General features: G+C 47.1%; 1 protein-coding gene across 6 annotated transcripts in view; it reads left to right on the top strand.

Annotated features, from left to right (window-relative positions):
- Positions 1-12,500, top strand: part of rap1gds1 (RAP1, GTP-GDP dissociation stimulator 1) — a 46,866-nt gene that overhangs the window by 2,845 nt on the left and 31,521 nt on the right. For 5 of the 6 annotated variants that reach the window (XR_009935082.1, XR_009935081.1, XM_062516393.1 and 2 more), the window contains exons 2-3: positions 3,510-3,620; positions 6,792-6,914. Coding sequence is in view for 4 of the 6 variants with exons in the window: in XM_062516393.1 (XP_062372377.1) it covers positions 3,510-3,620; positions 6,792-6,914 (234 nt within the window). In the remaining 2 variants the exon portion in view is untranslated. The remainder of the gene's footprint in view (positions 1-3,509; positions 3,621-6,791; positions 6,915-12,500) is intronic. The other variant, XM_062516392.1, reaches the window with a different exon arrangement.

Raw genomic sequence — 12,500 nt, 5'->3', positions numbered from 1 at the left:
CAATCAAGTTAGCTTTCTCTTCTCTGTTTTCCACATCTTAGGCTGCTATTATGTCATTCTGCTCCTGTTCTGTTCCTGAGTATCTGTGCGTGCCTGTCTTTAGGGACGAAGGGGAATATTATGTTATCTGTGTGTGCCTGTGTTTAGGGATGAGGGAGGATATTATGTTTTTGAGTATATCTGTGTGTGTGTTTAGGGATGAGGGGGGTATTATGTTTTTGAGTATATAGTGTGTGCCTGTGTTTAGGGATGAGGGGAATATTATGTTTTTGAGTATATCTGTGTGCCTGTGTTTAGGGATGAGGGGGATATTATGTTTTTGAGTATATCTGTGTGTGTGTTTAGGGATGAGGGGGATATTATGTTTTTGAGTATATAGTGTGTGCCTGTGTTTAGGGATGAGGGGAATATTATGTTTTTGAGTATATCTGTGTGCCTGTGTTTAGGGATGAGTGGGGATATTATGTGTTTGAGTGTGTGTGCCTGTGTTTAGGGATGAGGGGGATATTATGTTTTTGAGTATATAGTGTGTGCCTGTGTTTAGGGATGAGGGGGATATTATGTTTTTGAGTATAAAGTGTGTGCCTGTGTTTAGGGATGAGGGGGATATTATGTTTTTGAGTATATAGTGTGTGCCTGTGTTTAGGGATGAGGGGGATATTATGTTTTTGAGTATATAGTGTGTGCCTGTGTTTAGGGATGAGGGGGATATTATGTTTTTGAGTATATAGTGTGTGCCTGTGTTTAGGGATGAGGGGGATATTATGTTTTTGAGTATATAGTGTGTGCCTGTGTTTATTATGTTTTTTCTGTGTGTGGCTGTTCTGCATCAGGGTCGCCAGGTTGGCATTAGTCAGTAGATATGTGCTCTGGGGCGCCAGGTTGGCATTAGTCAGTAGATATGTGCTCTGAGTCGCCAGGTTGGCATTAGTCAATAGATATGTGCTCTGGGGCGCCAGGTTGGCATTAGTCAGTAGATATGTGCTCTGGGTCGCCAGGTTGGCATTAGTCAGTAGATATGTGCTCTGGGTCGCCAGGTTGGCATTAGTCAGTAGATATGTGCTCTGGGGCGCCAGGTTGGCATTAGTCAGTAGCTGCTCTGGGGCGCCAGGTTGGCATTAGTCAGTAGATATGTGCTCTGGGTCGCCAGGTTGGCATTAGTCAGTAGATATGTGCTCTGGGTCGCCAGGTTGGCATTAGTCAGTAGATATGCTGATCGCCAGGTTGGCATTAGTCAGTAGATATGTGGGTCGCCAGGTTGGCATTAGTCAGTAGATATGTGGATCGCCAGGTTGGCATTAGTCAGTAGATATGTGCTCTGGGGCGCCAGGTTGGCATTAGTCAGTAGATATGTGCTCTGGGGCGCCAGGTTGGCATTAGTCAGTAGATATGTGCTCTGGGTCGCCAGGTTGGCATTAGTCAGTAGATATGTGCTCTGGGTCGCCAGGTTGGCATTAGTCAGTAGATATGCTGATCGCCAGGTTGGCATTAGTCAGTAGATATGTGGGTCGCCAGGTTGGCATTAGTCAGTAGATATGTGGATCGCCAGGTTGGCATTAGTCAGTAGATATGTGCTCTGGGGCGCCAGGTTGGCATTAGTCAGTAGATATGTGCTCTGGGGCGCCAGGTTGGCATTAGTCAGTAGATATGTGCTCTGGGGCGCCAGGTTGGCATTAGTCAGTAGCTGCTCTGGATCGCCAGGTTGGCATTAGTCAGTAGATATGTGCTCTGGGGCGCCAGGTTGGCATTAGTCAGTAGATATGTGCTCTGGGGCGCCAGGTTGGCATTAGTCAGTAGCTGCTCTGGATCGCCAGGTTGGCATTAGTCAGTAGATATGTGCTCTGGGGCGCCAGGTTGGCATTAGTCAGTAGATATGTGCTCTGGGGCGCCAGGTTGGCATTAGTCAGTAGATATGTGCTCTGGGTCGCCAGGTTGGCATTAGTCAGTAGATATGTGCTCTGGGGCGCCAGGTTGGCATTAGTCAGTAGCTGCTCTGGGGCGCCAGGTTGGCATTAGTCAGTAGATATGCTGATCGCCAGGTTGGCATTAGTCAGTAGATATGTGCTCTGGGGCGCCAGGTTGGCATTAGTCAGTAGATATGTGCTCTGGGGCGCCAGGTTGGCATTAGTCAGTAGATATGTGCTCTGGGGCGCCAGGTTGGCATTAGTCAGTAGCTGCTCTGGATCGCCAGGTTGGCATTAGTCAGTAGATATGTGCTCTGGGGCGCCAGGTTGGCATTAGTCAGTAGATATGTGCTCTGGGGCGCCAGGTTGGCATTAGTCAGTAGATATGTGCTCTGGGTCGCCAGGTTGGCATTAGTCAGTAGATATGTGCTCTGGGGCGCCAGGTTGGCATTAGTCAGTAGATATGTGCTCTGGGGCGCCAGGTTGGCATTAGTCAGTAGCTGCTCTGGGGCGCCAGGTTGGCATTAGTCAGTAGATATGCTGATCGCCAGGTTGGCATTAGTCAGTAGATATGTGCTCTGGGGCGCCAGGTTGGCATTAGTCAGTAGATATGTGCTCTGGGGCGCCAGGTTGGCATTAGTCAGTAGATATGTGGATCGCCAGGTTGGCATTAGTCAGTAGATATGTGCTCTGGGGCGCCAGGTTGGCATTAGTACACAATGGACCAGTCTATGCCCAGAGAAAGAGAGATGGAGGGAGAGAGAGAGAGAGGGCCTAATACTTTTTTACTTTTTAAAAAATGTTCCTTTTTTTCAGTCAAAAAGAAACAAAGTAACAATAAAACCAGCCCATATTAAAGCCCCTTTTGGACTCGAGAAGAGAAGAGTTCTGATGGACCAGAGAAGGGTTCTGATGGACCAGAGAAGGGTTCTGATGGACCAGAGAAGGGTTCTGATGGACCAGAGTAGAGTTCTGCATCCCTTAATGTTTTTCCTTAACTAAGGTATTCTGTGCAGTACCCTTAGATACAGCCCTTAGGGGATTTAAGCCTTAAGGGACAGACTCAAGGGAAAAAACTTCAGGTGTTTTGTGCAACCGGCGCCAGTTCTTCTCAGACAGCAGTTTACCCGCCTGATCAGGCGGTTACGGTTACCTGTGTCCAGGGCAACACCTGATCAGGCGGTTACGTTAAGGCAGTTACGGTTACCTGTGTCCAGGGGCAACACCTGATCAGGCGGTTACGGTTATGGTTACCCGTGTCCAGGGGCAACACCTGATCAGGCGGTTATGGTTACCTGTGTCCAGGGGCAACACCTGATCAGGCGGTTACGTTCAGGCGGTTACAGTTACCTGTGTCCAGGGGCAACACCTGATCAGGCGGTTACAGTTACCTGTGTCCAGGGCAACACCTGATCAGGCGGTTACGGTTACCCGTGTCCAGAGGACTAGACAGTAGATCTCCTGTGTCTTCTTGGATGCGTCGGCAAGTGAATTCATGATCAGGACATGAAAGTGAATGCGCTAATGTAGATTTGTTTGTAGAATGTAGTTTGTGTGTGTTGTTTGTTTGTTTGTTTGTTTATTTGTTTGTGTTTGTGTTTGCAGCAGATAACCTGAGTGAAGCGCTGAAGACTCTGAAGCTCTCGTCCACGAGCAGCTCAGCGGATGCACTGGAGGGATGTCTGGACTGCCTGCTCAAGGCCCTGGCCGACAACAGTGAGCTCACACACACACACACACACACACACACACACACACACCTGGCCGACAACAGTGAGCGCGCACACACACACACACACACACACACACACACCTGGCCGACAACAGTGAACGCTCACACACACACACACACACACACACACACCTGGCCGACAACAGTGAGCGCACACACACACACACACACACACACACACACACACACACACACACACACACACACACACACACACAACTGGCCGACAACTGTGAGTACACGCACACACACACACACACCCCTGGCCGACAACAGTGAGCACACACACACACACACGCGCACACACACACACACACACACACACACACACACACACACACACACACACACACACCTGGCCGACAACAGTGAGCACACACACACACACACACACACACCTGGCCGACAACAGTGAACACACACACACACACACACACACACACACACACACACACACACAACTGGCCGACAACTGTGAGTACACGCACACACACACACACACCTGGCCGACAACAGTGAGCACACACACACACACACACACACACACACACACAACTGGCCGACAACAGTGAGTGCACACACACACACACTCACACTCTTAGAAAGGGATGTCCCAACACCTCTAATGAGTTAATGAATGTGCCCTAGAGAGAGTCCACATGAATGAATGAAGTAATGGACCAATGTCTGTCTGGGCCTCAGCTCTAGTGTGTGTGTGTGTGTGTGTGTGTGTGCTGAGCTGCTGGCTCATGATGAACTCCCATCATGTCATATTCCCCCTAAAGGACACGCCAGCAGAAAGCATTTATGAGTGTGAGTGTGAGTGTGAGTGTGAGTGTGAGTGTGAGTGTGAGTGTGAGTGTGAGTGTGAGTGTGAGTGTGAGTGTGAGTGTGAGTGTGTGTGTGTGTGTGTGTGTGTGTGTGTGTGTGTGTGTGTGTGTGTGTGTGTGTGTGAGATTAGACACACCATCATCAGCTTGAATGCTGAGGGCAGGCATGTGTGTGTGTGAGATGAGTGCTGCCGAGGGTGTGTGTGTGTGTGTGTGTTCGAGTCCCATTAGCACAGTCCAGGGGTCAGTAGGGAGCGGTAGGCCCCGACCCTCACGCCGCCTGAACACACACACACACACACACACACACACACACACACTGCTTACACTGCCTGACTAAGCACGCAGGAACAGAGAGACGGCGGGGGGTCATCAAGGAGGAGAAGAGAGAGAGATGGAGACATGAGAGGGAGGTGGAGAAGAGAGAGATGGAGACATGAGAGGGAGGTGGAGGAGAAGAGAGAGAGATGGAGTGATGACAGGGAGGTGGAGGAGAAGAGAGAGAGAGATGGAGAGATGAGAGGGAGGTGGAGGAGAAGAGAGAGAGATGGAGACATGAGAGGGAGGTGGAGAAGAGAGAGATGGAGACATGAGAGGGAGGTGGAGGAGAAGAGAGAGAGATGGAGTGATGACAGGGAGGTGGAGGAGAAGAGAGAGAGATGGAGAGATGAGAGGGAGGTGGAGGAGAAGAGAGAGAGATGGAGACATGAGAGGGAGGTGGAGAAGAGAGAGATGGAGACATGAGAGGGAGGTGGAGGAGAAGAGAGAGAGATGGAGTGATGACAGGGAGGTGGAGGAGAAGAGAGAGAGATGGAGAGATGAGAGGGAGGTGGAGGAGAAGAGAGAGAGATGGAGTGATGACAGGGAGGTGGAGGAGAAGAGAGAGAGATGGAGACATGAGAGGGAGGTGGAGGAGAAGAGAGAGAGATGGAGACATGAGAGGGAGGTGGAGGAGAAGAGAGAGAGATGGAGAGATGAGAGGGAGGTGGAGGAGAAGAGAGAGAGATGGAGACATGAGAGGGAAGTGGAGAAGAGAGAGAGAGAGATGGAGACATGAGAGGGAGGTGGAGGAGAAGAGAGAGAGATGGAGAGATGAGAGGGAGGTGGAGGAGAAGAGAGAGATGGAGAGATGAGAGGGAGGTGGAGGAGAAGAGAGAGAGATGGAGAGATGAGAGGGAGGAGAAGAGAGAGAGATGGAGAGATGAGAGGGAGGTGGATGAGAAGAGAGAGAGATGGAGTGATGAGAGGGAGGTGGAGGAGAAGAGAGAGATGGAGACATGAGAGGGAGGAGGAGGAGAAGAGAGAGAGATGGAGACATGAGAGGGAGGAGAAGAGAGAGATGGAGACATGAGAGGGAGGAGAAGAGAGAGAGATGGAGAGATGAGAGGAGGTGGAGGAGAAGAGAGAGATGGAGACATGAGAGGGAGGTGGAGGAGGAGAAGAGAGAGATGGAGACATGAGAGGGAGGTGGAGAAGAGAGAGATGGAGAGATGAGAGGGAGGTGGAGGAGAAGAGAGAGATGGAGAGATGAGAGGGAGGAGAAGAGAGATAGAGAGATGGAGACATGAGAGGGAGGTGGAGGAGGAGAGAGAGATGGAGAGATGAGAGGGAGGTGGAGAAGAGAGAGATGGAGACATGAGAGGGAGGTGGAGGAGAAGAGAGAGAGATGGAGTGATGAGAGGGAGGTGGAGGAGAAGAGAGAGATGGAGACATGAGAGGGAGGAGAAGAGAGAGATGGAGACATGAGAGGGAGGAGAAGAGAGAGAGATGGAGACATGAGAGGGAGGAGAAGAGAGAGAGATGGAGACATGAGAGGGAGGTGGAGGAGAAGAGAGAGAGATGGAGAGATGAGAGGGAGGAGAAGAGAGAGAGATGGAGAGATGAGAGGGAGGTGGAGGAGAAGAGAGAGATGGAGACATGAGAGGGAGGTGGAGGAGAAGAGAGAGATGGAGACATGAGAGGGAGGTGGAGGAGAAGAGAGAGAGATGGAGACATGAGAGGGAGGTGGAGAAGAGAGAGATGGAGAGATGAGAGGAGGTGGAGGAGAAGAGAGGGAGGTGGAGGAGAAGAGAGAGAGATGGAGACATGAGAGGGAGGTGGAGGAGAGAACAGCTCTGAGCTTAGAACAGAAGGGAGGAGGAGGAGAGAACAGCTCTGAGCTTAGAACAGGAGGTGGAGGAGAAGAGAGAGAGATGGAGACATGAACAGAAGGGCAGTTTGGCCACTTGGGCATCTCTGAGCTCAGTTTCAGACTGGATGATGGTGAGGTGATGTGGATAATAGTGCTGATTGATAATGTGTGTGTGTGTGTGTGTGTGTGTGTAGATATGGAGGCCAGTGAGAAGCTGCAGGAGATGGGGGTGCTGTCTCAGCTGCCTGCTCTGCTCAGCGCTCCGTCCCCCTGCACCCCCAAAGTGGCCAACGTCATCGCCGAGGTGGCCAAGAACGGTGAGACACATGCACACACACACACACACACACACTCACTCTGATACACACACACACACACACACACACACTCACTCTGATATACACACACACACACACTGACACACACACACACACACACACTGACACACACACACACACACACACACTAGCCGTTAACTGACTGAACGCCGCCTCATCCGCGGCTAGGTCAGTGAGGACAAGAGGCGCGATATTCCAAAGCCGCCTCGGTGTAGGCGTAAACATGTAAGAACTGGGTGTGAAGTTGAACAGTGACGTACAACAACATAGGCGTCGAACTCGAAGTCTCGTGACACTACTGTCATTCTCAAAACAGCGGTGCAGCTCTCTGTCAAGTTCTCTGCTCCTCCGTTTGATATTTCTAGATCTTCTGACTAAGTTTACTCTACTTATCCAAACTGACGACATCACCACTGTCACTAGATATAAAGCAAACATTGATTTTCACTCGGTGCTATTCACTGACCGTAAAAAAGTGTCATTAGTAGCCTATGCAGTATGCACCTGTTCTATACAGTCTGGTATGCACTGTTGTTTGTGGCTAGCTAGACTTGCTAGCTCGATGTGACACAATATTGTAGCGCGGCTCGGATATGCTTGTGTTACGTTCATGCAAGGGGGAAATGTAGCCTACGGCTAAGATGGTTAAGCAGCCTGTTGTCATAAGATAGTTGACGGTTACGCATTATATAGGTGTAGGCCTACTAGACTAGTCAGCTGATGTGTTGTGGGATAAGGGGTTTATGTTACGGGATGCCACCCGGGATATAGCCACGGGGATCTTAAACAGGCCACTTCCATGTAATGTCATTCCTCATATTCATCTGGTAATAAACATTTCCTAACAGAGTAATTCTTGCCTCATCACAATATCAACTCTCCACTCATTCCGCTTGGACTGTGCATTATACCTTTCACTGCCTCAAGTCTGCCAGGTTCCAAACTGTCTTCCTAACAGCAGTTACAATCAGTATTTTTGTGATAACAACAAAACAGCTCTGCAAAGTTTAAACCAACGATGCTAATCGCGACTAGCGATTAGCCATTTAAAATGCAGAGCCTACCCTCATAAGGAGACCTCTCCAATTCAGAAAAATGCATTAAACTAAAATTGGACAACGTTGTTATGTTTCTTAAACCTTAGGGTGGGTATGATATAGGCCTAGCCTACATGCTTTAACGAAATACGTTGTCAATGGTTATTTGAGCAAGCTAGCCAAGGTCTAGCTAATTCATCCTGGCTGTAGATAAAGCAGGATAGGCTATGTTTTCCCAATATGTTAGCAATTAATAAATAAATGCTGAGATGTTTGGCGATTTAATTGACATTTGAAAGAACAGTGTGCTAGATGGACCACAAGGACCAGCAGACCCGGCTGCAGAGAGCAGTGATAAAGGGGGCATTTGAGATTTTCAGGGGGGCACTATCAATCGTAAAAGGCTACAATTAGGATAAGGCCAAGTAAAACTGAGGGGGCACCTTTTTTGTTTGAGGGTGCACCGCCCCCTTTTGCCCCCCCCTGGAGCCGGGTCTGAGGACCAGTGTTAATATGTGAACAGTATGATGATGATCTGACAGCTGTGCTCAGCATACAGTCAGTCAGCTGTTTGCTGATTTTAAGTCTTTCAGCACTCTCTCTTTATATCTATCTCCCACTCTCTCTCTTTCACTCTCTCTCTCCCTCTCCCTCCCTCCCTCTCTCTCTGTCTGTCTGTCTTTATCTCTCTCTCTCTCTCCTCCTGTCCACCTCCGTGTTTCATCTGCTACTCGTCATTGTGCCAGTTTCTGTTTGATCTTTTTTTTACTTTATTTCCTTCAGAGATGGTATGTTTGGGTGCAGAGTGTGTGTGTGTGTGTGTGTGTGTGTGTGTGTCAGTATGTGTGTGTGTGTGTGTGTGTGTGTGTGTGTGTGTGTGTGTGTGTGTGTGTGTGTGTGTGTGTGTGTGCTCAGCTCCTTTCTAAGCTGAATGAGTCCCCCCAGCTGACCAGCAACAGATGGCACAGAGCTTCTGGGCAGAGGGCAGTGTGTGTGAGTGCACATTTGTGATGGTGTGTGTGTGTGTGTGTGAGTGCACATTTGTGATGGTGTGTGTGTGTGTGTGTGTGAGTGCACATTTGTGATGGTGTGTGTGTGTGTGTGTGTGTGTGTGTGTGAGAGTGCACATTTGTGATGGTGTGTGTGTGTATGAGAGAGAGAAATGTTTCCAAATTAATCCAAATCGCAGCCTCCCTTCGGAGCTCCTGACGCAGCGTGCTGATTGGCTGGGTCTGTTAGGTGATGTCACTCTGTCCGTGTCCCATTCACAGAGCATGTCGTCACGTGTGTGTCTGTGCCTGTGTGTGTGCCTGTGTATGTATGTGTGTGTCGTCACGTGTGTGTGTGTGTGTGTCTGTGTATGTATGTCTGTGTCGTCAAGTTCAAGTTTACTTTATTTATCCTTTAAAAAAGGAAATTTGGTGTGCTGCAGGCATTCAAAGAACATTAAAGGCTTAAAGGACCAGACATAGACATGGACCAAGCGAACACATTAATGACAATATTTGCACGCAGGCACATACTGTACTCAAGTGGACACACCCCACGTGTAGCTATTTTTGCTTGTGAGCCAAGGAGCCGTCTTCCAGGTACAACATAGCAGCCAGTTTTAGAGGAAAACACACTCAAAGAAAATACACACACATGCACACACACATAGAGAGAGAGAGAGAGAGAGAGAGAAGGGAAGTACGGAGTGTGTAGGTTGAACACACACAAACACACACACCAGGGTCCCTGCAGGATGGTGCATCTTTAAAGAGTGATTTGAAATGGACAAAATGATGGCAATAGGCAACTTGCGCTGAATTGAGAGTTTAAAAAACTAGAAAAGCACTCAGAGAGCGCAGACCTCCGCAGAGAGAGAGAGAGAGAGAGAGAGAGAGAGAGAGAGAGAGAGAGAGAGAGAGAGAGAGAGAGAGAGAGAGAGAGAGAGAGAGAGAGAGAGAGAGAGAGAGAGACATGGATTAAAGTTTTTCCGTCGCTACGACGGATTTCCGTCAACCGGAGGCGCTAGGTGTCAATGCGCAAAATAAATAAATAATTAAACAAGTGCGTTGGTGCACCTGCGTTGATGAACATTAGGCTACTACTACCACTATTAGGCTGCTACTACTATTACTACTACTACTAATAATAATAATCATCATCATCATCATAATCATAATGATACAATAGCCTAATAAACGAAAGAAAGGCCTATTGAAACAGATGAAAGAACAGTCCTGATTTATAGCCTATATTGGAGCCGCAGCCTATTAGGCTTTTGTAGGTTAAACAAACTATGCAGAAGTTCAGGAAAGCTGTTGTTTTTTCAGTTTAATTAGTCTATGATTTGGGCTAATTGTTCTTCATAAAATTAAAATAAACAGTTGTTTCGCCAGTTGTAATTGTAGGCTATAGAATAGCATCAGGACAGACATCCACGCACTAGCTGCGCAAAGGTCTGCGTTGTTTGCGATGACTTCTTGTCCGCACTTGCTGTGTAGTTCCCCGATGTCATCAAATTAGGCTAGGCCTACTTAGAGGTCGGCAGTGTTGGGGAGCTTAAAGATGAATTGTCAAAAAGAACATGGCTATAGCCTACTTTCGGTCATTATTAATATTAATAGAGTCGGGTGCGCCCGAAACGCAGAGACAGACTACGGGAAAGTGTGTGTCTGCGCCACGCCACTTATAGGCTATCCTACTGTTTGGTTTAACTGCTAATTTCTCTAAAAATAATTATAATAAGCCAACAAGGTTAAATTATACAATTCAAAAGGATCCAGTAGCTTAGGCCATGTCTATAGCCTAAAGTTTGCCTAACTTGTCTTCTTCAAAGAGAAAGTCGTAGGTCCGTTTCCAATTAACGAAACGAAATTTATAGGAGTCCTATTACTATTACAAAAACGTCTCGTCTTCCAGTTAATGTTCTTGAATGTTTATTGTAACAAACAGCACAGTTCATAGGCTACTCATATAATTGACACGACCAACATGGTCAGAAAAACCATATGGAACATTCATGCCGTGCATCACGTTCTTACCCAAAAACTAAAACCTCTTAAAGTAACATGCACCTAATTAAACAACATGTCACCTAGGGCCTAATCACACTAAGTAAAGTTACACCAAATTATATCCTGACATCAGAAAACTTCAGAATTCTTTAGCATATTACATTTCAAAATCAATTATTCCAAATCTTCAATAACAGAGGCTTATCTGACGGTAAATAACCTATGGCTGTGAGTTTTTAATTGTTTTCATGCATGTCTGATAACAGATGAGGAATGTTTTGGAGACATACATGTATTTTAGGCATAATGCTGGCCCTAATCTCCCCAATTGGGAGAAAATTGGGCTATGGCCGGCCCTGGGAGCACTCTTAATAAGCAACAGTCTGCAGTATTGAATAGCTAGGCCTACTTTAAAATGTGTTACTTATAAACAGAGGGTACAATTAGTCTGTATGGCCCTATTTTACGTAGGTCTACGCTAAGGCCCTTTGATTTGTATCACTTGCGTGTGTCAATTTTTAAATTTTTTTTTTTGGACAAAAAAATTTCAGTCAAATGATTTTTTTTTCACTTTAATCCATGGAGAGAGAGAGAGAGAGAGAGAGAGAGAGAGAGAGAGAGAGAGAGAGAGAGAGAGAGAGAGAGAGAGAGAGAGAGAGAGAGAGAGAGAGAGAGAGAGAGAGAGAGAGAGAGAGAGAGAGAGAGAGAGAGAGAGAGAGAGAGAGAGAGAGAGAGAGAGAGAGAGAGAGAGAGAGAGAGAGAGAGAGAGAGCGCAGACCTCCGCCGAGCACACACACATAACCGCATCCAGACGGTGATACGGATCACTCCCAAGATGGAGTCGTTTCTTCCTTGGGTCATTTCAGCGAAATCCGTCCATGACTTTTTGAGTTATCTTAACAGACAGACAGACAAACAAACCTACCAACAAACAAACCCACAAACTCTGATGAAAACAGAACCTCCTTGACGGAGGTGATAAAAAATAAGCTCATTTGATGAAGATAAAATAAAGATCATCATGTGAGGCGATGATTAAAAAATAAGCGTAAGTGCTCATTTGATGAAGATGAAATAAAGATCATCATGTGCGGTGATGAGGGGGAGGTCTTTGTGTCAATCAGCACCATTTGTCAAAGAGCAGAATGTTTCTGGCAGAGATGTGCAGAGTGTGGCCTGCTGCTGCAAATGGGCAATTCTTCAGGTGCGCTCTGAATTTGAATTAGATCTCGGACATTATTGAATTCTGGAATTTCCCCTTGGGGATCAATAAAGTATCTATCTATCTATCTATCTATTATTAAGAAGTAATAGAATGTGTGTTGTCTGTTTTTTTATTTCAAGACATACTCCACTACATTTATTTGCCTATCCAACGACAATGACTATTTCTGCGATTGGATTATTATTAAAAGGACTTAAAAGTCATTACATTTTTTACTTAAAATGTGCAGATACCCTCAAACACACACACACACACACACACACTCACACACACTCACACACTCACACAGAGAGAGAGGGAA

The sequence above is a fragment of the Sardina pilchardus genome, chromosome 16 (genome assembly GCF_963854185.1).
Source record: "Sardina pilchardus chromosome 16, fSarPil1.1, whole genome shotgun sequence".
NCBI lineage: Eukaryota > Metazoa > Chordata > Actinopteri > Clupeiformes > Clupeidae > Sardina > Sardina pilchardus.
Note: the sequence above shows the minus strand (reverse complement) of the source record. Positions and strands in the feature narration are given on the sequence as shown.